Source organism: Erpetoichthys calabaricus, chromosome 15 (genome assembly GCF_900747795.2).
Source record: "Erpetoichthys calabaricus chromosome 15, fErpCal1.3, whole genome shotgun sequence".
NCBI lineage: Eukaryota > Metazoa > Chordata > Cladistia > Polypteriformes > Polypteridae > Erpetoichthys > Erpetoichthys calabaricus.
The window spans coordinates 20,517,361-20,544,760 of record NC_041408.2 but is presented as its reverse complement, the minus strand read 5'-3'; the positions used below and the strand labels follow the sequence as shown (position 1 = coordinate 20,544,760).

Sequence of the window (27,400 nt, the reverse complement as noted above, 5' to 3'; positions counted from 1 at the left end):
CACCATCCCCTTGCTTCATTGTTGTGCCTCATTGCCTAGCTCATCAGTGACATTACTGACGGTGTCGGGTTCAAGGGCTCCCAGAAGGAAGATGGGAGCATGGAGCGAACCCTCATCATCACAGCCACTTGCATTGCTATGCTGAAATTTACGCAAGTTGGAACGGCCTGTGATTTTGATTGTTGACTTTGATTTTCGTTGTGATGTTGAATTCAACCCTCAGTGGGTTGGTGATTTTGGTTTCCATTGACCGTTGTTACATCATTTTATTCTCAACTAATTACAAAGTATTACTAAGTAAAGATTTTCCACTTGAGCATTTTGTTCATAGAGATCCATTGTGTGATTCAAGTGTTCCCATATTTTTTTTTTAAACTCTGTGTGTGTATAATATACATGTGTATATATATACACATATAAAGTACACACACGGTGGATTCAGAAAATATTCAGATCCCTTCACTTTTTCACATTTTATTTTGCTGCAGTCTTGTGCTGAAATCATTCAAATGTATTCTTTCCCTACATCAGGCAACATCGAATACCCCCAAAATGACAAAACAAAAACTGAAATTTAGAATTTTTTTAAAAATTAAAAAAAAAAAAAAAAAAAAAAAAGAAATCTCCCATTTACACAAGTCTTCAGACTGTTTGCTATGACGCTTAAAATTTGGCTCAGGTGCATCCCATTCAGTTGATCATCGTTGAGATGTTTCTACCCTATGTTTGAAATCCAGTTGTCATCAGTTCAATTGACAGCACTTCATTAGGAGTAAGCACACATCTGTCCACAGAAGATCGGGATTCAACACCTAATCATGAGTATCAGAGTAAAAACCAACTCATAAGATGGAAGGAATTGCCTGCAGAGCTTGAAGACAGGATTGTGTTGAGGCACAGATGTGGGGAAGACTATAATAAAATCCTGCAGCATTGAATATTCCCCAGAGTACAGATGTCTCCATAATTCATAATTGGAACAAGTTTGGAACAACCATGACTCTTCCTAGAGCTAGCCAACCAGCCAAACTGAGCAATTGTGGGAAAAGGGCCCAGGTAAGTGAGGTGACCAAGAAGTCAATTTTCTCACTCTGGCTGAGCGCCGGAGAAGCTTCCAAATCGACAACACTCCACTGAACTGGGTTTTATAACAGAGTGTACAGACAGAAGCCTCTCCTCAATAAAAGACGCTTGGAATACCACTTGAGTTTGCAGAAAGGTACCTAAAGGGATGAATCCAAAATGAGTGTCATTTCTGGAGGAAACCAAGCACCATTCTTCACTTTTGACAATACCATTCCAACTGTGAAGCGTGGTGGTGTCAGGATCATGCAGTGGGGGTTTTCATCAGCAGGGACTGGGAAACTGCACAGGGATGAGGGAAAGCTGAACAGAGCAAACAGAGGTGATATATTGTATGATATGGTATATATATTCCCCGGCCACTTTATTTGGTACAACTGCTTGATAATGCAAATATCTAATCAGCCAATCACATGGCAGCAACTCAATCCATTTACACATGTAGACATTATTAAGACTACTTGCTGAAGTTCAACCTGAGCATCAGAATGGGGGGAAAAAAGCAATTTAAGTGACTTTAAATGTGGCATGGTTGTTGGTCCCAGATGGGCTGGTCTGAGTATCTTTGGAACTGCTGATCTACTGGGATTGTCACGGACAACCATCTCTAGGGATTAAAGAGAATGGTCCAAAAAAATGGAAAATATTTCTGGGGAAAAAATGTCTTGTTGATGCCGGAGGTCAGATTAGTTTCAGCTGATAGAAAAGCAACAGTAACTCAAATAACTACTCGATACAATTGAACAAACAACACCGGGTGCTACTCTTGTCAGCTAAGAACAGGCAACTGAAGCTACAATTCAGTGGCTCACCAAAATTGCACAATAAAAGATTGGAAAACGTTGCCTGCTCTGATGAGTCTCGATTTCTGCTGCAGCATTTGAATAGTAGGGTCAGAATTTGCTGTCAACCACATGAGAGCATGGACCCATCCTGTCTTGTATCAACGGTTTAGGCTGGGGGTCATATAATTGTGTAGGGGATATTTACATGACACATTTTGTGCCCCTTAGTACTACAGTAATCCCTCCTCGATCGCGGGGGTTAAGTTCCAGAACCCTCCGCGAAAGGTGAAATCTGCGAAGTAAAAGCCATATGTTCATATGGTTATTTTTATATATTTTAAGCCCTTATAAACTCTCCCACACTATTATAAACATTTCCCGCACAATTATACTGCATAAACCCTTTGTATTCTCTTAGATATTAGGTAAGATTCGTTGAAATTATGTATGTAAACACACTGTTTATATACAGTAAAACCTAAATATTATTTTAAAGATATCGAGCGTCTCCGATATCACATATGTTACAGCCATTACGACAGACAGGCCACCAGCAATAAATACGTACAATGCAAGAAAAACTGTATACAGTAAAATGTGTGTACAGTGACACTAAACTATGTACATGTAATAATTACTGTACGTAGAAAATGAATTATGGTTACTCACCAACAATGACACGATGACTTGTCCGATAACGATGAGTTTAATTTTACTGCACGACAAAGGAGAGCGTTTACAGCTCTTCTAAAGGAGCCTCTTTAGGCGATTGTGCAGCACAGCCGTTGTTCTTCTTCCGGCAGTCTTCAATCCAAATCCTTAAAGCAGATTCCATCTGGACTACCGCCTTATGACATCCACTTACAACTCGTTTTGCGCCCTGAATAAAAGACACTTCGGCCATAGATCTTATATTCTTTTCCTCCTTTTTAAATAAAAAGAATTGTGGACTCATTGATTCCGTAATGGCATCCTGCAGCGGTGTAGCTGTTTCCTTCCTTCAACATATCCAAAACTTTTACCTTTTCGGCAATCGTTAGCATCTTCCGTTGGTGCTTGGGCATGGCCCTTGAAGCAGTAGCAGGAGCACATTGATGCTGAATGAGCGAGACGAGACTTCCTGGTTAACGCAGTGGAATCGAATTCGGCGCTCCATCGCTGAGCCAATCAGCACACAGGAACTTAACTGCGTGCTCTGATTGGGTAGCTTCTCAGCCATCCGCCAATAGCGTCCCTTGTATGAAATCAACTGGGCAAACCAATTGAGGAAGCATGTACCAGAAGTAAAAAGACCCATTGTCTGCAGAAACCCGCAAAGCAGCGAAAAATCTGCGTTATATATTTAGATATGCTTACATATAAAATCCGCGATAGAGTGACGCCATGAAAGTCAAAGCGCGATATAGCAAGGGATTACTGTAATTGAGCATCATCTAAATGCCACAGCCTACCTGAGTATTGTTGCAGACCATGTCCTTATGGCCACAGTGTACCCATCTTCTGATGGCTACTTCCAGCAGGATAACGCACCATGCCACAAAGTTCAAATCATCTCAAACTGGTTTCTTGAACATAACAGTGAGTTCACAGTACTCAAATGGCCCCCACAATCACCGGATTTCAGTCAAATAGGACACCTTTGGAATGTGGTGGAACAGGAGATTCACATCATAAATTTACATCTGACAAATCTGCAGCAACTGTGTGATGCTGCCATGTCAATATGAACCAAAATCCCTGAGAAATGTTTCTGGCACCTTGCTGAATCTATGCCATGAAGAATTAACAGCAGTTCTGAAGGCAAAAGAGGGTCCAACCCAATACTAGCAAGATGTACCTAATAAAGTGGCCACTGAGTGTATATTTGGGCAAGAACATGTTAAGTGCATAGATGATATTATGAAAACCATTGTGGCAGTTCATTCCACTTCAACGTTTTCAGTTGTTTCCACAATAATGGCAAGATTACAAAATTACTGTACATAACACATGTATCATAAATCTCTTAACCTCAGTCCTGCCTTGCAAGATGGCATTTTGCAGTGCTGCCCGAGTATGTGAGTTTCTTACAACCCTGCTTTCAAGTTCCATGCTTCATATCAGTCTTGTAACGCTGGGTAAAGCAAATGAACTCAAAGTAACCATAGACCAAGCTATGCAGAAGCTTTGCAGGCATGCTTATGTCAGTGTTGTTGTTGTTCTTCCAACACCAACTAAGAAAAACTGTAACACCCTTTAAGGGGCTGGAGAAGCAATACATTGTGGATACAAAGAAAAAAATTATAAATGTATAATGGAAAACAAAATCCTTATTTGTCAGAAGCAAATCAAGGAAAAATGGGTCTTTGTTCCAAACATGGAGGGACCTATAGGTGAAAATGTGTTAAAGGGAATTGTGCCTAATATTTTGCAAGTGAGTGATTAAAACTTTTGAATGCCAAATTAAATAATACTTTTTTTCTTGCTCAGAAGAGAGAGAAAAAAAGTGTGATTTATATACAGCAGAAGACTTGCTTAAGAAAAGGCCAGTAATATAATTGCCTGTCATGGCATTTGACGGGCTGAATTGTGGTTGCATGTCTTGAGCGCGTCTTACTGTTCAGCAGTGTTTTGTTGTCAGTGGCAGTAGAGTATTGTTTCACTTTTAATTTTGTCGCTGATTATCTTAGATAGCAAGCCTCATTATACATGAATGTAACTGCAGACGTGGCGGTTTGATTTGCCCTTTCTGTTAGATTTTCGCAATAAAAGCATTAACAGTGTGAGGTTCGATTGACCGTAATTGGATTTACCAGCAGCAGGTTATTTATTTTGCAGGTAATTTGCAAAAATGGTCTGCAGCATATTTGTGCAGTAAAAAGGATTTCCCATCTACTCAATATAGTGCTGTCTTCTACTTGAACCAAATGGCCCTTGGCACAACTCGCTGTCATTCACTGTATTAATAACCATTGAAGTGCAATCATTTCCATCTTTTGTGCACTTACGTTGCTATGTGCTAACTACTGTACATGTCCTCTATAATAATTTTTAAAGGAGGGTTGTTAAACTAAGAAATTATTGAATGCACAGGTAATAAAATAATGTTTTTAGTACCTGTGACCTTTCATTGTTAAGCTTAAAACATCATTCACTAAAGCAAATATAAAGTATGTGTATTTTGACTTAATTAGTAAAAGTCCACTTGCTTAACTTCATTCTATCAGTGACATTTACCATGGATCATTTGTCTCTAATGGCCAATTGCTTTGTCACCGCACATAATAAGGCATAATACAAAGTGTTGAACCATTATTAGCTGTGATGGAGTGCTGTTGGGCCTCTTGGATTACATTTTCTGCAGCTCAGACTGTGGTCCATGATCAGTACAAAGCCTTATCAGAGAATTCCTGAAAACAGAAACGTAATCATTCCAATTACAGTATTTAATACAGCATAACATCCTAAAACTCACTAAATCCAGTGCTGGCTGCCGGGGTTCCACAGCCTGTCCTAATGAGAACTGTCCGACAGAGCAGCAGCTTATTGCAGAGCCAGGAGACGATCATTTTCACTCATAAACAGTCAGTCTGAGTTTGCACTTTCTGGTTATCATGCTATAAGAAGTATCTTAAAAGCATCATTATAAAGGCGTACAGTTCTTAAAGTGTTTGCACTCATGAATAATTTGAGACAAATCGATAATGTCTGAGGATTTTCCTTGATGCTATTATCACCCCATAAATTAAATTCTGCTCTTTATCTGCTAATTTGATTTAAAGGCTTTTGAATCTGTATTTTTCTTGTGGGATGGCTTGTCCACTTGTCTGTCACAGAGCCATGTCAATGTACTTCTCTAATCTCCTGTCTGTCTGCCTGTCTTTCTCTTTTTTTCTTTCGACTGCAGCCTCCCATCCTTTTACCAGCTGAGCATTGGTTTCTAACTTTCAGTCTTATCTTTGAGTCACCTCTGGCCCCATCCCAGAATGACTTCTGAGGGTCAAATGTGGCCTTCCATTTACTCCAGGGGTACCTGGCTAGAGCGCACACTAACATCTCCTTGTATCTCCCTACACTTGACTCTTCTATTGGTTTTAAAGGGCTGCGTCACCAAGGCAGCTTGCAAGCTGCTTGCCTTAACCCAAGAATTGCATCTTTTGGGAATGTGTGCTGTTTAAAGGCTGAGAGGCTTTTCCACCTCTGGCGTTGCCTCCTTGGCTTCACCCTCAGAAGATGGTTACTGAATTCTGGAAACTGCTGGATTGCCCCCTGACACCCCTTCTAGCACCCTATATGTACACCACATCATTTCAGCTCTACTGCCAGTGTCACCCCTTTCCCTGGTGGCTGTCTGTAGGATCTACTGTAGTTTTACCTGTGCCAATGTAATTGTGGCCTTGCACCTGGCATTCTTTCACATAATAAACTTTTTTTTTGTGACAGAGTGCCCCACCATTATATTTCAGCTTGCAATGGAGTGGAAACTAAACTTCACTCAACTGTACATGTACACTAAAATAGAGTTTTTCATGGTCTATGATGATTAGAAAAAGACACGTCAAAATCAGTCTAACCTACACCAAACATTTTTCCAGTTCCTTCCTGGATTTCTACAATCTATTATGGCATAGGCTTCTATTCATGTTTAGGTAGAGTATGGTGATGATTTCCCTCTGTGTCTTTTCACTGATGAACCCTGAAAAACACCAGTGAAGTACAACATGGAATTGTTTTTTTATAGTAGTGGCAAATACACAACGAGTAAGACAAAGTATTCAGTTTTAATCTAGTCCTTATGACAGAGGGGCTGCTTTAAACTTCTGTAGTTAGTTTAAAAACTCTTATTTATGTCATAAACCATGAGTCCCAATTCTGAGATCCTGTATCACACAAACAGCAACAACATTTAAAGAACTTAAGACATTTGACAAACGAGAGGAAGCCATTCAGTTCATCAGACTCATTTGTTTAGCTAGTAGCTGAGCTGTATAGTACATTGTCAAACATAACAGAAGCTCAAAGTGCTTTACAAAAATAATGGCTAAACAGAGATATAAAAGAGAGTAAAAACCAAAGAACAATTATTTATAAAAGGCTGTATAAACACAAGAGAATCTAATGGCCAGCTTAATAACAAAAGGAAAATTAGATGTCCAGGGAGGAGAGGATGCAGGAAATTGTAAACATGCAGGGGCTTCAAGGGTAACAGAGCATACAGCAGACCCCCCAACCTCCACCCCCGGGCAGTCCATTGAAGGCAATAATGGAAACATCAACTGATCACAGAATTTTGTAATTTTTTTTTTGTGTGCTATAGATTGACAACACCTGTAAAATATTGTGACTTCACCTGGCCACTGTTCTCTTCTGCAGCTTCTAGTTCTGAGATGCCGGTGTGCTGATGATAATTCTGTTGCTACAATATGATAATGCTGAATTCAACCCATTTTAACGTTTGTAGAATTTTTAAAAACACTCTCTACGCAGTTTACATTGCCCTCCTGTTGGATGGCTACCTGATCTGAAGTAAGCAATGTTGTGCTGTGTTAATGCACAGATCAGCCTTCATATCATTTGGGTAAAGAATCTCAAAAGAATGTTCACTTGGTCTTTTCAACAAGGTAGACCATATCATTTACAACATCACATGAGAAGCAAGATCTGGTAAACTACTGAAGGTAATAAATCTTATGGAAACACAAATGCACGAAAGTGGAGAAATGCATGTCTATTTGAAATAATCTGAGGGTGTATCGAATGAATATCCTGAGATGACATTATACAATTCTACCTACATCTGTCTGTGTTGCATAGGAGTACCCGTCCATTAATGCTTACACACGGATGTGGACATATGTGTTTGTGTGCTCCACAAATTAAGAAGAACCCACAAATGCCTCTGAAAATACTTGAAACTGACAAAGTAATTGTCCCCTGTCATTGTTTATTCCGTATTTAACAAAAATCAGACTCTGCTTTAGAGTATTGATTCAACAGAAAATTTCAAATAATAACACAAATTAAAATGGCATGGACAACAATGATGGGATACTTAACCTAATATTTTTTTGCAGAGTTTGTAGAGTCAATCCCTGCAAACAAGAGATTCCTGGAGCTTTCAATGAGACTTTTGCACCTGAACAAACTGCTCCACCTGTATCAGGTTTGAAGGGGCCTTCTTCAGACTGCATGTCATAGTTCATTCCACAGATAATTGATAGGATTCAAATCAGGGAATTTAGTTTAGATTAATCCTCTTTGTGCCAAAAGGGACATAGGGTATTGATGATTTGCCCTATCTGGTCCTATCTTGAGCTATGTGTTCTGCTTCACCCCATGTTAGGTCCTTCTCCTTCAGCTCATTTATCACTGTTTGCCACCAGGTTGTTTTAGGCCGGCATTGTTTGCTCTTCCCAGGTGGTGTCCATTTCAGAGCAAACTTAAGTATACGGTTCTGGTACATTCTAAGGATGTGGTCAAGCCATCTTAAGTGGAACATCAAGTTGCTTGGAGGTGGTCTTATAGCCTTTGCCCTTATCATGCTTGTCTATAATTTTCTCTTTGATCTCCTCAGATAACTCTCTCCTTTGCTTGCTCTGGTCCATGTTCTGTGTGGACACACAATGATTCCAAACAGCAGACTTCTTTTAAATAGGCTGAATGACTGCATGATTGGAGGTGTCTGACATTAATTCAAGACAATCTCTAGTTTGAAAATCACTCTATTCCAATTATTTATGATCTTTTCTAGGGGTACCAACACATTTATCCAGGCCGTATAAAATATATTTGAAGAATAAGCACTACTTAATCTCTTTTCATACTTGTTTGCTTTACTCGATGACATATCAAAGGCTTGCAGGTATAGAGGGGACAATAGCTTCTCATCTAATCACTTCAGGAGGCATACAGCACTTTTTCAGTGAGCTGTAAGGGTCTCAACAAATTTGTCCACGTCTGTGGGTTTGTACATTCATAGGGTCCTTATTGTCACGTGAACTGAGTACTGTGAAATTCTTAATCGTATGTGCTAATCAACACGCTGCCATGCTCTGGTGCCATGGTTAGTGAATAAAACTACCTGATCTTAAAACTTCTGTCTCTGTAATCGAAATAACTACTTTACCTCAAATTAAAAATAATAATTCAAAAAGACAGATCAGTCTCCATATCATCTTTTTGTTTTGGTTTTCTCCAAAGTCCAGTTTCCTTCACACTTCTCAAAGACCTCACATAGCAGTGGTCTGGTCACCTCTGTCTTCTGCTAGACATGCAGCAGCTGAGACATTTTTTCTGCCAAATTGTAAGCACAGATAATAGAATAGCATAGAAGCATCTCTAAAATTGTCTGTGTCCCTGTTTCAAATTAGTCACATTGAAGGTATTTTGGTTCATTTCATCCATTGCGAGTGTCTCCCTGAAAATCTATCAGGGCTCTATTTCTGCAGTACACAGATGACATTATTACCAGTGAATGTTTATTATTCATCTGTCCATTCTCAAATCCACTTAATCCATTTCAGCGCCAATCCAGACAGCACAGGAATCAACTCTTGGACCACATGCCACACTCACAGAAGGCCAATTCAGAGTCACCATTTAGCCAAATACTCGCACATCTTTGGGATGGGCATAAAGAGAAACAAAACCCAAGCACTTCCCTGGCAGAGTAAGACAGTAACACTGTTCTGTGGCCCCTTACTGCCCCTGTTTGCTCTTCAGGTAACTTAAAATCATGTCTGTCTACTTGCGATATTCACGGTGTGCTGTATAACACCAACATTTCTCCTTGTGGCACCTCAGTATTACCTGGTTACTGTATGGACAGCACCCATTTAGTGATCATAGGAGAGAGCCACAAGTTTATAAAGCAGTTTACTGAAATGGAACTCCTACCCTGTTGTAACTTTAAAAGGGGGGGGGGGGGGATCAGGGTAGTAAGTATGGTTTTCAGTTACTGGATTTTGCTCATAGTACATTTGTAACCGTGCTAAACTCTGGGTCAGATTTCTCCTTTTTAACAGTTTCCAATAAAAGAGTTCCTATTGGGGTGCATACTTTCAAGTAGGCAGACATAATGAAGATCGAGAGAGAGGTGGTTGTGTGCCCTGTATAAGGTTTGCGAATGTTGCATACATACTGTGACTCACTAATGAGTGAATCTCACTTATATTTCTGAGGTCGAAGGGAAATATTAAAGAAAAATATATTATACTTTGTGATAATGCAAATGCAGCCTGTGTAATGGCAGACTCTGTGCTTCTGCCCCCATGTACATGACAGACTATAGTGTAGTTTTCAGTCCAGTCCTAATAATTAAGCAGTAGGTAAGCAAGTTCCTTGTATGGTGGGTACAGATTCTATACCAGTAAATAGTAACTGGACTACTTCAGTGCAGGGGTTATGGACTTCCCACACTGTCTCTAAAACAGGGATGCAGGTTGTCTGTTCTTGCCCTACATTTCTGAGTATTTCATTTGCTTATCAGAAATTCTCTTTTCTTAATAGTACCCAGTTTGAAACTGAAAGACATCTGCTGGTTGTCAAAAGAATTTTGTTGCCATCTGAATTGTGATGAGAGTGGAGAAAACTTGTGTGTTAGGAGAAACTGTGTCTCCTTCAATGTTATTTATGCTTCCTGTACTCCCTTTATTTTCTTGGAAATGAACCATTTTTACATTTACTGGCTTTGCCCAGCACTGAACTTTACTGAACTTCACAGAGATGAGGGCTTCACCTTGCTACTTCCTAAATGTGTAGACAATCTTCTGTATTCTTCAAAAGGCTGCATTTCTCATTCCATTGCAAGTTTCCTCCTGAATGTTAATGAGGTGTCCATTCTAGTTTTTTTTCTTCTTCCTTAACCCCTTAAAAATATTTTGATGTTTTGGTGAGATGATAACAGGAAAAAAATATTTTTCTCTCCACAGGAAAGGGAGATGTGTTTGGCGATGTTTTCTGGAAGGAAGTCACTTTGGCTCAATCTTGCGCTAACGTCAGAGCTCTCACATACTGTGACCTCCACGTCATTAAAAGGGACGCCTTACAGAAAGTGCTGGAGTTCTACACGGCCTTCTCCAACCACTTCTCTAGAAACCTGCTCCTTACGTATAACCTGAGAAAACGGGTAGGGCCATCTTCTTTTTACCTGTGCAAATGGCAATTAACTCCTCAGGGAGGAGAGCAATGCTAGAATTTATGTCTGCTTCCATTGGGGATAATGTGAAATACTGTGTTGGCTTTGATTTTTGGAAAAAAATCAGTTTTTGTTGCTTTGGTATGTTGTAGTCAGAATTTCTTTGTCATTTTTTTTTTAATCTTCAGGTGTTGCAGCTGTGAATATGAGAAGGACAGGAATTATTATATTTGAGACCAAATGTTAACATGTGGTTTATTAACTTTGCAGGAGGATGTGAAATTTTTTTGTTTTCTTTAGAGACTCAGGTGGCCGGGTCCTTATTGCATCCAGAGTTTGCTCATATGAGTGCCATGGTGCACTTTAAATATTTAGTTGTTGGACTGTTTTACATGTTTTCAAATGCTCTGACTATTTCTCAGCATTTTTGACATTTTCAATCATCGTGCTATAAATAAAGTACATGCACCTCGCACAGGCTTAAGGATGACAAATTCTTGTACTAGAAATAACATAAAAACGTAACTTGAATGGGACCATTTCATGTTATCATAATTGTTTCAATTCGATTAAATTCAATTAAATGAGTGTGTTATACTGCAGTGTTTGTAATAGGGCTGGTCAGACTTTTAATGTGCAAAGTAAAGATAAGAGACATTTTTTAAAAATCAGCATTATACAGTATTCTGAAGACAAAAGAGTGAATACTTTTCACATCTCCTCTTTAACTTCCTGTTCTTGTTAATGCCCCATGAAGGTATAAAATGAGACCCATGAATCATAAACATTTTAAAGATAGTTACATCAAGAGTTAAGGAGTTTTATAATTCTTAACCAGCACCAGTGCTTAGCTTCAGGTGGACGACTTTTTCTGAAGCACATGTGGTATAGCTAGTGGCTGCAGTGGCACATTGGTTAGGGCTGCTAGCTCATGTATCCAGTGTTCTGATCTTGAACCCCACAACCTCATTATTATCCATAATGATGATGATAATCCATGATCTGAACATTACCCCCCTCCAAGATCTGTATGGGACTCTTTCTAGATAGTTACAGTTCTTCTTCCACTTTCCCATTAAGTGGGGGCTTTAAATCAGCACCGTGTGTGTGGGTGGGACTTGTTTTGACTGGTGCCCTTTTCACGACTGGCCTTTGTCTTGTACCTAGTGCCACTGCTGCTCTCTTAAAAATGATGGCTCTTTAATGCCATTTTATGGTTCTTTACTGGTTTGCGTGGTTCCTCATAGAACTTGCTTGACAAAACACCACTTCATTCTGGGAAGGGTTCTCTGCATATGAAGTTGGTTCTTTGTGCTTTAAAAAACTTTGTTATATGTAGAAAAAACTGGAATCTTTAATATTTATATGCTACTTAGCAAAACACTAAGAGATTAAGAAATATTATTGTAAGCAAGAGTCCTTTTACAATAATGGCCCATTGGTATTTCACAAACCTGTTATCGTCTATTCATGGTTATTTACTGTGTAAAGCCTGCTATGGATCTAAATAAATAAAGGTTCTTTCTGGAACCTTCATGTAGATGGGTCTTTTGGGAACCAAAAATGGTTCAGCTATAACATTGCTCTGAAGAACTACTCTTGCACCTTTATTTTTAAGAGTGTTAGTTGTGCTCTAGCGTCCCACAACTTTGAACTGAAGTAGGCAGGCTAGGGAATTTTATGACATTAGAAAATGATTTGTCAGTGTTCAGCACAAACTATCGAAGCTCCACAAACAGCTGTGGAAGCAGCAGGCAGCTTGTCTGAAATGTGTGAGACAATTGCAGCGAATGGCATTGGCAGTCGTAACCCGTTTTTCACATGAACGATAGGAGACTTTTCAGTGCATTGTCATTACGTTTGCATGCGTGTGTGGCAGCTGATTTTGTAATCTCTGTTCATGCGTTTTGACAGGAGTCACCCAGCCACTATGCAGTAGTTGGTATGAGCTAAACCACAGGGTGTGTCCAGTTTCCATGCTGGATGCCAGCTTGGCTGCCCAGCAGCTTTTTGATTTCAGTCATGTAGCTGAATTTTCAGGTACTGCTTAGATCTACACTTGAGTTTTTTTAAGGGTATTTCATTTAGATTTTGCTCAGTATGAAATTATTAAGGGTCATAATAGTGTAATGCCAGGGGCTGAGAGTATAAACCTGGTAAATCTTTGCAGCTCTGTAACTGAAGATAGCTGGAAGAAACTTGTAGGAACAGGGAGGAAGGGTGCAATCGATGAGGAGAAATTCAACCTAGGAATAGGTGGGAGAAATGTCAAAGGGATACTGTATGTGGTCATCTGTCCCTTCGTGTGTCCCTCTTTTGACATGAAGATGATGAGGAAAGAAGCTGTGTAATTATAAGCAGATATGCCTCACTGATTAGATGAGAATCCAGCCACTCATCATGGAGATAGTTAGGACTTAAGACATTGATTCCGTCGTCTGGGTGGCCCTTCCCTAGTCCATTTTCATTTTTTTGGTCCAGCAGTGGTGCACAAAAGTATTCCACTAGGAATTTTCTGACATTGTGTTGGAAATGACATCCATGTACTTTTGCTTTGTATATTCTGCTCTTAGGAATTTTGTTTTGTTCCTTGCAGTGGGTAGGACTCTGAGTGCACTGATGTCCCCATACACATTTGAAGAATATTAAGTCAGAGAATTCTGTTTTTAATGATCTGTCAAGACCTAAGTGAGGAAGTATATAGAAGCCCCACAAAGCAGGGACAGCCATTCCCTGCAGTTCCCTCTAATGACATCCACAGAACCTAGCAGGACTGCCCAACAGGACCACGGTTCCCAGTGTGCCCTGCAGGTGTGTATATGGGCACTCCGGCCCAGGAATGCCACCATTTATTGGAGATAACTACGGACTTGCAAGGATGTCTCCCCATATCCATCCATTACACTGGTGTCCCAGTCAGGTAAGAACTTTCTGTTCGGCACCACTGGGTCATGTGCGTCCATTTCTCCTTCCATGCTGACATTCCATGTCAGCCTCCTGACTGAGTGTGGAAATGTCTTGCCTCTGACCACCTGCTACATAAGCCTCCTGATAAGGTAAGGGAATGGAGCCAATCCATCTCGACTGCTTATCACAAGGCTTGTTCAAACCTTCTGGGGGCATCATTTATTGTTTCTGTAAGCATAAAAGAAAAAGGGGGTCATTCTGGACAACACTGAAAGTGCCCAATTAAGTAATATTACAAATGAGATGACTGATGAGGTATGGCACGCCGGCCTTGCTGACTCTTCCAAATTAGACTTCAGGGATGATCAGTGTCTGAACCTACTAAAATAACACGTGGCTTTATTTCTTAAAAATGAAAACATTCCACTTTGCTTTTGTGTTGAAATTTACTTAATTTGTGATGGGATGGCATGGTGGTCCATTTGTTTTTTGTTCCTGTGTCCTGGTTACAAGTACCACACTCAGTCATTGTCTGTGGGGAGTTTTCATGTCTTTCTTGTGGGTCAGAAGATTCTCTCACAGTACTTCAGTCTTCCTCCTTAGGGTAACTGGTGGTGACCCTGAATTGTTAAAGTCAGTGGTGCCCTGCACTCTTCTGGTTGCCTGTATCAGGTTAGTCTCTATGCTGGTAATGGTGGGATAGACTCCAGACCCCTGTAAACCTAAGCTGATCAGGTATTGTTCTACGATATCAGCTTATGGTGGATGTGGCTGAGTAGCACTGCTTGGCTCAGTGTTTGTCTTTTTCTCATATTTGTCTTATTGTGCTTGAGATTTGAAATTCACTTTAAGTGTATGCTGGATGTACAAATATAAATGAAAATGTCTGGAGGTCTTTTAAGCTTGTATAACAGACCTCCACTTCATCTGAAATATTTTTTAGTTTGTAAGAGATGATTTTCTTCCGGAGGACATTGTGTCTGCATGTTTTCATTCTAAAAGAATGTAGTAGTTCTTCTTGATGAAATGTATGCTTTGGTTACATGGACTACTCCTGTATACCCAGAACGCACAATGTTTTCTCTGATTTGGCTGAAAATAATTTTATTTTAAGAACTGTTTTGATGATTAAAGACAAGTGCATGTGGTACAAATTTAATGAATTGCAGTTGAAAATGTTATGTACACCCAAATATGATTTGATTGATTAGACTGATTTCACTCTGAATACCCTGATATACAGAAAATATCATAAATTGAGTACATTTGAGGGGGCACTGATCTCCCAAGAAGAGGGGAGTTTCATTGAGTCAGCCAGCAGAGTGCATTGTGCATGCTGTTTTCTGATCTTAGTTTTATGTATGTGTGTGTATATATATATATATATATATATATATATATATATATATATATATATATATATATATATATATATATATATATATATATATATATATATATATAAATAAAATTTTTTTTTTTTTTTTGTCAGGCTATGGGTGAGGCATTGTCACTTTAACAGGCATGTGACATTTTTGTGGTCATTTTCCCATATATAGTGTGGCTGTAGACCCCTCTGTGGCTACTCTAAGCCCAGGACCCTCAAACAGTTCTGCTGATCATTCTTAGAACTGACAGGCGTGGTATTTTGACAATAATTACGCAACATTGTACCATCTGTGCCAGGGAATTCTTATACCTAAAATAGATGCATTTTTGTGCTTCTTTGCGTTTGGGTCATAATTATCAGATTAAAAATGTTTTTTTTTTTGTGTTATAGGAAAAACAGTAGATGGAAGGAGCTTAAGGTAGTTAAACAGAGTCACAGTCACAGAGCTAGCCAAACAGAAAACCAGACAATGTCTGTGCCAACCAAAATGCAAAACCAAAATTATAACCAGAAGAAATGAAGCAAGAGTCCTAAGCAGGGATGTGAATAAAAACTGTACAAATGTTTAGCCACTATAAGGATAAAAATGGTTTAAAAATAAAAATAATGATGGTTAGCACTTAAGCCCCATTCCTTACCAAAGTGTTCCAGTGCTGGCACCTTTTATAACACGGGAATGGAAGCCTTAGTGACGCAGTGAGCAAAGTTGAGAGAAAGCATAATTTAGTTTCCCAGAGATGCTGGAGTGTATAGCATAAGCACACTAAGACCAGAAGCATTAGAACTGGACACAATTCAGGACATGAAATGATGAGGACAATAAGCTGTATTTATCTAATTTATGTCAGTGATCCAATAAAGTATCTATCTATCTATCTATCCATCCATCCATCCATCCATCCATCCATCCATCCATCCATCCATCCATCCATCCATCCATCCATCCATCTATCAGAGGCATTGGTGGTTTTGCTTAGAGATGGACTCATTTTACCGCTTACAGACGCATTTGTAGGCAGGTTTCTTGCTGTTCACCTTTTTAATTTTTGTAAAAGAAAATGTTATGAGCTTTTAAAACATTGCTTTAAGCTAAACCATCTGCGTTCTCCCTTTCTTCCTACCGGAGCTGCAACAGAGGTTACATCTCTCCAAGTATAAGCGAACATGAACTGTGTTTTTTGTGTAGTTTTAGTACTTTAATTTAATCTAACAGAGTAATTTAAATCTTCACTTTCATATTCTAGTGACTCCATGTGGAGGTAGTACTAATGTCACTGCTGCATTGAATCTTTTTTTAGTGGTGCACATGAGCGTTTCTCCATCTGTGTTCATCCAGAATCCCTCAAAATGCCGGCAGCTTTTGACTTTTGCCAAAGGAGTCATTTCTGTCCCCACCCAATTATGTTTGCAGTCTTAGCAACTATCGGTGGCTCGTATCCTCTTCAAATGAAACTTTACAACAGTACCGATGAGAAGGAAACTACTTGACTAAAGGAAAGGGTTTTGCTATTTTTTGGTGAGGTTTAGCACTTCATGAAAACCTTACTAAGCGAAATGTGTCATTTAACAAGTTTGGCTTAACATCTCACATTTTGACTCCTCTTACCCACAATTCCACAGATTATCTTTATCTAACGTTTGTATTTTTTAACACATTCAATATGTACATCTTACATGTGAGGACTGAGTATTGTTCCTTACTGTGGATTAACATCAGAATGATAAATATTTGTAAGCATAAAACAGAATAACTTGTGGAGCCAGCCTTTCATGCTAGCGGATATTCCAGAAGCACAATGCAGGCCTAGTTACCTTCAAGTGCTGTGCAGAATATGCAAAAAAACTGAAAATTAAACCTTCTAGTTTTGAGCTGCTGTTATGTGACATTGAGTTCAGAATTACATGTGAACATCTAAATTTTGTGCATTTTAACGTCTAACCTGGATAATTGTCCCCAACTCTTGCAAATTGTTAACATTAGTTCTCTTCTCTCCAATCCAATACGCCAATAATCCAACAACAAACATCTTACAAATGCGGTGCATTATTATATAATGTGCCACATGGCTGGCAACAAGTGTAGCAATGGCAAACAATATGGTCGCAGCCATATGGTTAATGACACAAAATTAAGGCCTGAATAACAATAAAATGCATAAACGTAAAAAAAATAAACAAGTGAAATTGCAAAAACAGTACAAATTAAACCAGAGAAGTCAACACCTGAAGTTGTAACAGTTTGTTCTGTTCAAGTCGTTTCCTTCTCCTTTTTTCACTTCTGTTTTGTTGTGTTAGCTCCGTAGTAGCTAGTATGCTTTAGGCAGGCATTCACATCTGTTTACATAAGGACAACAAACACTTTGCTTAGAAGACCTTCATAGTTATCTCTTTTTGTTAACACTAGCAATGGGAAGTGTTAGGGCTTTTAACACCATGTTTCATTTTTATTTATTGTCGTCTTGTCTCTGGAAAAATCCTTTGGTGACCAAGCATCACATTTTTTTTATTTTTATGTCCCTGCTGGTTCTGTCAAGCCTGAAACTTTTGGTTTAACCCAACAGGAAAACATTATACTAAATAGTGATTTTAAGGAAACCATACTGTCCATTTTATCACAAACCTAACATCTTGTTTGAAGTTATATCATTATGCTTGTTTCATAGATTCATAAGACAGAATTTAATTAGAATGATGAATACCTTTGGTATCTTCAGATAATTTCTTTTCCCTTAATTGTCTTTGTATATGTCGTCTTGTAATTTATTTTTCAATTGTGTTTAACTATTGCTGTTTGTAAGTGCAAAATCATATTGTATTGTCTACATTTTCAAAGCTTTTTGTGTGGGATATAAATGAGATAAATATGGTTAGAGATGAAGGGATTATGTGCAAATTCTAAGAAAAAGACGTGAAAAAAGGCAAAGCTTTTTGCATACTAATTTCAACCAGTGATCCACCTTGGCAATCACTACACACTTCTTTCACAGGGAGACAACAACTGGAGGCATGACTAGCCTAAGAATCAAACTGCATCTGATCTGAAGCACTCTACAACCCATAATATAAAATAGCATTGTGCATCAAAGTGACTCAGAAGCACTACCGTAAAAGCAGACTGCTTGGTATTATTCAGTCATTGTGCTTAAGACACAGTGTTATGTAGATCGACATCAGTGTCTGTGCCATTTGTATAATATTACAGCTTGGTTACCTACAAAAATATGAAACATTTATAAATCCAGTAGCTTGTGAAAAATGCTTTAAACTATCATCAATAATGTATATGCCAGGGTTTTTTTTGCTGGGATCAGCTACTTTTCAATAATTGGTACTCCTTTAGTGAATGCTTTTAAATTGCCAGTGTTTCAGTAATCCTACAAGTCAGCATTCAATAAACAATATTCTGGTTCTAACATAGATGAAATGTCAAAACTATTGATCCACCAGACATTTATAGCTCATGCCCCAGTTCTTGGGTGAGATCTAGCTTGAGTCAGCAAGTCTGGCACATTGACCGTTTATGAGTTTGTTCTGAGAGGCTTTGTATTAGCGACAGCAGCTCCCTTTTATACACCGTGTTTGACAGCCTATCGACGTGGATTACTGTGAACGTAATGGTGACACTTTCTGATGAGTTCTTTCTAAATAATTGAAACAAAAGATCTGCAACTGAGCATGTGCATATTTAAAGTATTGACAGTGGAAGCCATGGAAATAACACTGTAATTTTAATATAGTCTTTATCCCTATCAGTTTATATAAACTGTGTTGTGCTAATGTCTGATAGGCAGTCAGAGATCATGAGGGTTAGCAAGATGGGAAAGCTGCCTGTTAGGAAGGAGTGATGGGGAAAGCTTTTCTTATTTTACATTTATTTGCTTAGCAGACAATTTCATCCAAAGTGACTTACAAAATAGGTCTATATAATTAAGTAAACATCAGTCTGGGGGACTGTTTGGGAACATGTGTTACAGGGCAAGGTTACAAAATTGTTCACCACAAGTGTAGAGCTCAGCTGGTTACATGTCCTTAGTTACAGAAACCTAACATCAGTTTGACAGAAATTCACCAAACAAAGTCTTCATACACTTCTTAAACACATTTAGGGAATCAGAAGTTCTAATGGAGGCATGCAGTTTGTTCCACCAGCTAGGAGCCACACATGAAGAGAGTCTGGATTGAGCTTTCATGTTACACAAAGGTGGCATCACCAAACAACATTCATGAGCAGACCTGAGTGAGGAAGGAGTGTAGGACCTTAGATGTGTATTCATACATATATATATATATATATATATAGGAGCTGGCCCTTCACTACTCTATTGCAAGCATCACAAATTTAAACTTAATATGTGTCTCTACAGGGGCTCAGTTCAGTAATCTGAGAAGAGGAGTGACATGTACCCACCTTGGCTCATTGAGCACCAAATGTGCCACTTCTTTTTGAATCATCTGTACTGTCTTGGTGGCAGATGCAGAGACTTACCATGGTCCAGAATGACAAGACCAATGCCTGGACCAGGAGTTCTGCTACATACTCCATGAGATATAGTATACAGTGATCCCTCCTCCATTGCGGGGGTTGCGTTCCAGAGCTCCCCGTGAAAGGTGAAAATCCGCGAAGTAAAAACCATATGTTTATATGGTTATTTTTATATTGTCACGCTTGGGTCACAGATTTGCACAGAAACACAGGAGGTTGTAGAGAGACAGGAACTTTATTCAAACACTGCAAACAAACATTTGTCTCTTTTTCAAAAGATGTGAGAGAGAGAGAGAGAGAGAGAGAGAGAGAGAGAGAGAGAGAGAGAGAGAGAGAGAGAGAGAGAGAGAGAGAGAGAGAGAGAGAGAGAGAGAGAGAGAGAGAGAGAGAGAGAGAGAGAGAGAGAGAGAGAGAGAGAGAGAGAGAGAGAGAGAGAGAGAGAGAGAGAGAGAGAGAGAGAGAGAGAGAGAGAAAAGCAAACAATCAAAAACCGATTGGTGCTGTTCGAGCTTTTAAGTATGCGAAGCACCGTGTGGGAAGCATATCGCTTGAGAAAGCAGCCGCAAGGTAGCCCAGCAAAGAAGGGTGCAATGTGAAGGAAGCCTTTCATCATTTTTTAGACGAGCGTCCGTATCCTCTAGGGGTGCGAACAGCCCTCCTGCTCACGCCCCCTCCGTCAGTAGCAGAGAGTGTCAGAGCAAGAGAAAGAGAGAGAGAGAGAAAAGCAAACAATCAAAAATCAATAGGTGCTGTTTGGGCTTTTAAGTATGCAAAGCACTGTGAGGGAAGCATATCGCGCAAAAAAACAGGCACAAGTAAGCCCAGCAAGGATGGGAGCAATATGAAAGTAGTCATTCAGTGTTTTTTGAGGAGCGTCTGTATCCTCTAGGGGTGTGAACAGCCCCCCTGCTCACAATATATTTGAGGAGTTGTATTTAATACATAATACGTGCTCTGATTGGGTAGCTTCTCAGCCATCTGCCAATAGCGTCCCTTGTATGAAATCAACTGGGCAAACCAACTGAGGAAGCATGTACCAGAAATTAAAAGACCCATTGTCCACTGAAACCCACGAACCAGCAAAAAATCTGCGATATATATTTAAATATGCTTACATATAAAACCCGCAATAGAGTGAAGCCTCGAAAGTCGAAGTGCGATATAGCGAGGGATTACTGTAGTCTTGCAGATGTTGTATAGATTGAAGCTGCAAGACTGAGAGACTATTGAAACAAGGTTAGTGAAGGACGGCGGGTCATCAATCACCACTCCAAGGTTACATACACACTTGACAGATGTTGGCAATAATGAGTCTAGCTGAGCAGAGATGGGGTGCTGAATAGACAGACGAGCTGGGATAACAAGAAGGCCCACATTTGCCACGCTGAGCTGGAGATCGTGCTTCTCCATCAAGGTTGTAACATCAATGAAACATGCAGAGAGTATCTAGTTGATACAATGTGATCCTCTAGGGGGAATGACAGGTACAGCTACATATCATTAGCATAGCATTGATAAGGAAAGCCGTGGGACATGATGGTAGGGACTAGTGAAGATGTATAAAGAGAGAAGTAGATGGAGCCCAGCACCAATCTCCAGGCTTTCCCAGTTCACCCTTGATATCTCTCCTCACCAGGATACACAGTATGGTAAGCTGAAGAGTTAGGACTCAGACCACCCGAGGGCAGTCCCAGTGATTCCAAGGTCTGAGAGGGTGGCAAGAAGGAGCGGATGGTAGACTGTGTTAAAGTCAGATGAGAGATCTAGCAGCATGAGGTCAGATGATAGACATGAAATCATAAAAAAGGACTGGGTATCCTAATGTCTGACTGATTGTGTTTTGCATTTACCTTATTACTGACCATACCTGGCATCTACTTTTATAAATGACAATTATAGATAGATAGATAGATAGATAGATAGATAGATAGATAGATAGATAGATAGATAGATAGATAGATAGATAGATAGATAGATACTTTATTAATCCCGATGGGAAATTATGAATATCTAGGTTTCTGGTTTACTGCTCTATCAAAAAAGGACCCCCATTAATATTACTCTATACCGCATGCCTGCAAAGCTTATCCAAATCTTAGTTCATTGCCCCCTCAAGTTCATTTCACTGCTTCTCTCCTCCCTTATCATCCTGCTTTTACTTTTATTCTCATTACACCGAAGGGATGAAGTGAGAATTCTATACTTTTCCTGATGAGTATGTCAAAGTTAAAGGTTAAGAGAGGAGATGACCCAAACAGCACGGCTTATTGCTAATTTTAGGATGCGTTTGAGGTATGTTATCAGTGTAATGTTAACCATCCATCCATCCACCCACTTCTGTGTTCTCCTTATATATTCTTAATGAGCCATGCTACCCTCTCACTTATCAGAGGTAGTCTGGTCCCCAGCAATATGCACAAGGTATCCATCCTGAAGAATGCTCAGTGTTCCAAGTTTCCTGTCAGGCAGGACATGCAGGCCTTTTTATACACGTACGGTGCAATTAGTTGATCTCTAACTGCTTTCTAAACATTACATTTTAAAAAGATGTGCTTTCAAAAAAAGAATAAAACTGCAATTCCAATACAGATTACACTGCATGGTAAATGATGGAGCATGTCCAGGTTCACATGACTTACTTTAAACCATACAGAAAGGTGACCGCATTCTCTAGTCAACTGCTAGCCATGCTAGGACAGCGTGAACTTTTCTGCATGCTGCTGCCCCATAAGGCACCTGGTTAGAGGACAGGCTGCCTCTTAAGAAGACAAGGACTGTACATCATTGAATGACATACTTTCAAAGAGAAGTTATAATTACTGACTGGCTGAATCATACAGTTGAGGTCAAAAGTTTCCATCCACCTCAGCTAAAGTTTTTCTAACTGTAGCCACATCCTTGTGTTAAGCTAGTTTGGGTATTGACTTTATTTCCGTAAGTGGGAATATCAAAATAATAGCTAAAAGATAGTTACCTGGCCCTTTATTTACTATAGTACAGTAATCCCTCCTCCATCGCGGGGGTTGCGTTCCAGAGCCACCTGCGAAATAAGAAAATCCACGAAGTAGAAACCATATGTTTATATGGTTATTTTTATATTGTCATGCTTGGGTCACAGATTTGCGCAGAAACACAGGAGGTTGTAGAGAGACAGGAATGTTATTCAAACACTGCAAACAAACATTTGTCTCTTTTTCAAAAGTTTAAACTGTGCTCCATGACAAGACAGAGATGACAGTTCCGTCTCACAATTAAAAGAATGCAAACATATCTTCCTCTTCAAAGGAGTGAAGCAAACAAATCAATAGGGCTGTTTGGCTTTTTAGTATGCGAAGCACCGCGGCACAAAGCTGTTGAAGGCGGCAGCTCACACCCCCCCCCGTCAGGAGCAGACAGAGAGAGAGAGAGAGAGAGAGAGAGAGAGAGAGAGAGAGTTTGTTTTTCAGTCAAAAATCAATACGTGCCCTTTGAGCTTTTAAGTATGCGAAGCACCGTGCAGCATGTCGTTTCAGGAAGCAGCTGCACAAAAGATAGCAACGTGAAGATAATCTTTCAGCATTTTTAGACGAGCGTCCGTATCGTCTAGGTGTGCGAACAGCCCCCCTTCTCAATCCCCATACGTCAGGATCACAGATAGTCAGCGCAAGAGAGAGAGAAAAGTAAGCAATCTAGCTTCTCAGCCATCTGCAAATAGCGTCCCTTGTATGAAATCAACTGGGCAAACCAACTGAGGAAGCATGTACCAGAAATTAAAAGACCCATTGTCCGCAGAAATCCGCGAACCAGCAAAAAATCTGCGATATATATTTAAATATGCTTACATATAAAATCCGCGATGGAGTGAAGCCGCGAAAGGCGAAGCGCGATATAGCAAGGGATCACTGTATATCAACTTTTCAGTGTGACAAAAGTTTACAGGCACTTTGCTAGTGTTTGGTGGCATTGATTATTTAACTGGAGTCAAAAAACTAAGGTCGCCTTCCAAAAGCTTCTCATAATACATGGCAGGAATTGTTGCTCATTCTACCTGACAGGATTGTAAATCAGTTAGGTTTGTGGTCTCCTTGATTGGACTTGCTTGTTCTGCCTATCCCACAAAGTTTCTAATGGATTCAGGACACGGCTTTGTGATGGTCACTCTAATACTTTCACCCTTTGTTTCAAATTTGGAGGTATGATTAGCATCATGGTCATGCTAAAAGATAAACTTGCAACCAAGTTTGAACTTCCTGGCAGCCGGCTTTAGGTGTTGCTTCAGAATTTCCAGTTAGTCCTCCTTCCTCCTCATGCCGTTTATTTTCTGAAGTTCCCCTGTCCGTTTACACCCAATAATATGATGTTCTTATTCCCATGTTTCACAGTAGGGGTTTAGTATTCTTTGGCTTAAAAGTCTCATCCTTTTCCCATCCTTTGACATGTGGGATGCCACAGGGCTCGGTTCTTGGACCTATACTTTTCTATTTATATATTCTTCCCCATCACAGATTCTTAACTCTTTTAAGGACATATTGTATCATCTACAGTATATGCAGATGATATACAGCTTTATTTTTCATGTAAGCCTAACCAAATTAATACTTTGGTCACTTTGGTTGATTGTCTGTCTCAGGTTAACGACTGGCTCAGTTGTAATTACCTGCAGTTGAATTCAGGAAAAACTGAGGTACTAGCTGTTGCTCCTCCTGTTCTTCATTCTGAGATCAGTTTAAAATTACCTTCTGTCTCTCTTGTTATTAAGTCGAGTCTACGTAACCTTGGGGTTATTTTTGACCAGTCCCTGACACTTGATGAATATGTAAGGTCAGTCAGCCGCTCGTGTTGCTTTCATTTAAGAAATGTCTCAAAACTAAGAAATGTTGTTTCAAAATCAGAATTGGAGATGCTTGTTCATTCTGTTATTTCCTCACGGCTTGATTACTGTAATGCTCTCTTTACAGGTTTGAGCAAGTCCTCTCTCTCACGCCTTCAGTTAGTTCAAAATGCAGCTGCCAGGCTCCTAACTTGAGTGATCATATCACCTCCATTCTGCACACACTGCACTGGCTCCCAGTGTTTTATAGAATTAATTTTAAAGTTTTGGTACTTACTTTCAGAGCTTTGCATGGACAAGCTCCTGAGTACCTAACCAGCCTGCTCCAACGCCATACAGCTATCCAGACTCTAAGATCTGGGCAACATGGCCTTCTTGTTGTCCCACACACTCGACTAAAAGCCAGTGGGGATCGTGCCTTTCAGTCTGTGGCCCCGAGACTATGGAATAGCCTGCCTTGTGGTCTGCGTGCAGCTGAGTCTGTTGATTCTTTCAATAAACAATCTGAAAACATTTCTTTTTAAACAAGCTTTTAATCAGTGCTGAATAGTTCCAGTTTGTTTATTTATTATTTGTATTGGTTTTGATTGTTTTGTTTTAACTGTTGTATTTGTATTGTATTTGCTGTTCAGTGCTCTGTGACCTTTTGTCTGTGAAGGGTGCTATATAAATAAACTACTACTACTACTTCATTCATAGTGGTGATCATTATGACCAACAAAACATACTTCCATAAGGCCAGGTCTTTGTGTTGGTGATTATCTGCTAACTACAGTCTGGCTTTTTTATATTGGTCTTGGAGTAGGGACTTCTTCCTTGAGCAACAGCCGTTCAGGCCATGGTGATGATAGACTCTCCTATTGGTGGATGTAGATACTTTGTTACAAAAGTTTCAATTGAATACCAACACAGCAACAAAGAAACTGACAAAGCAGTTGGAAGCATCTTTTACCAAAGTCACTTAGAGTTAATTTGTGTCTACTTGATGAATGATGCAGAAACTGTGTGGTCTCAGATATTTGTAATTGTGTAGAATTGTTTGCACAGAAGTTCATGGTTCCTTCATTTGTTTTGGAATTGCTGCTAGAACCTGACTTCTGGACATCCATAGTTTTTTTTCCTGAGATCTTGGCCGAGTTGCTTAGAATTTCCCAAAGGCAACAAGAGGCTGTCCCTCAAGGAAATCCCTTAAATATGGCTGCAGGTGCACTCCCAATTAACACAATTAAGACAACTGGCCAGTCAGTGGCTTCTAAAAGTCATGACATCAAATTCTGTAATCTTCCGGACTGTTTAACAGACATTCAACATTAGTGTATGTAAACTTTGGACCCTTTGAAAATCTAATATAGCAAACAAAGGTGGACATAAATCCTGTTATTTTGACATTACCACTTATGGAAATAAAGCAGATACCCTCATTGACTTAACACAGGGGGTGTAAAGAAACATGACATGTGTGGAGTTGTGAGACATTAAGTTTGAAAGTTTTAGCCAAGGTGGATGGGAACAAGACAAACAGCTCTGACAATTTCTGTTTCTTTTCTTGCCAGAGGTTAAACTGAGTAGAAAGCAATAGTTCTTTGCGATTGTAGATTATTTTTCATTTGTGGTATTTGATAACAGCAAAACAGCTCATATGTACTGTCGTAGCACTCCTCATAATGGTAGCAATCCAAGCAATGCTTTTATGTATGTGGTGTGTGTCTTCGGCGTTGTTTAATGCGACTCCTGTTTAATGCAGTCAGTTGTCACAACGGCCCTGACATGTTCACTACTTATTTTGCCTGTAAATTTCTACAGTCTTTTAAGTAAATGGCATTTGCACAAATCCCCTGATTCATTCATATCTGGATATATGCATGATTGTTTCCTTTATGGCCTAGAGGGGAAACCCACTGCATTTGCACTGAGTTGACGAGAGTTAACTAGATTTTATTAAATCAGTGCTTTGAAGTGTGACGAATGGATTTGCATTTGCATAGAATGAAAATGACTCAAAATTGAAAAATAAGAATGTGCTGCAACTTGGCTTAACAGTGCCATTAGTCAGGTCACCTCACACTTCATCAGAAATGTGACTGTGGTCGTCAGGTTTCTTTTCTTGCTTTCTGCGTACTTCTCTTGTCTGTAATGAGTGCAACTGAATTAAATGTCAATACAATTTCAACAGCTTCACAAAGCATCAGGTGTAAGGCTGTCATCACATATATCAGGGATGTACCAAAAGTTTTTGAATTCTTTTTTTTAATTGCTAATAATTTATTGTAGAACTGCTCAAAGAGCCATAAAAGTATTAGATATACTGTATTTTCTACACTCCTCATTGGTCTACGTAATCTCTGTAAAACTTCAGTAGTCTTGCATCAGTTAGGAATAAGTACAGATCTCTCTCCTCCTTATACAAGTCTCAATCCTGCAGTCCTTCAGTAAGATCGTCATCAGTTACAAAACTTTTCTACAGGTTGGCACATCTGAGGGCTCAAAAGAGATGGGAAAACTGAGGAAGGAAGACTAGGGTCTCGTTTATAATACTTTGCATAAATCTGAGTATGAAAGTATGCGTATGTAGAAAAACAGGAAAATGAAAATGCCAAATTCTGATTGGTAAAAGCTAGTGTTTGCACATTTGTATGCAATTTACCCTTTATAATTCACAATCAACCTGTAAATGAATGCATGAACATGCTGCAAACACTGTCCGGTTCCCATCCTGAAACAACCATATATGGTCTATGCTGATCAGTCATACATATGCAGTCCCAATGCCGTAGACTCATTGTCTGGTAGAGCAACATTCCACCTGATGCATCGAGACACTGCCGCC

At 39.5% G+C, this 27,400-nt stretch overlaps 1 protein-coding gene across 4 annotated transcripts in view; it reads left to right on the top strand.

Moving 5' to 3' along the window:
* LOC114643083 (potassium voltage-gated channel subfamily H member 1) overlaps positions 1-27,400 on the top strand; it is an 846,735-nt gene that overhangs the window by 657,172 nt on the left and 162,163 nt on the right. For all 4 annotated transcript variants that reach the window (XM_051919675.1, XM_051919676.1, XM_051919677.1 and 1 more), the window contains exon 10: positions 10,778-10,974. In XM_051919675.1, the coding sequence (XP_051775635.1) occupies positions 10,778-10,974 (197 nt within the window). The remainder of the gene's footprint in view (positions 1-10,777; positions 10,975-27,400) is intronic.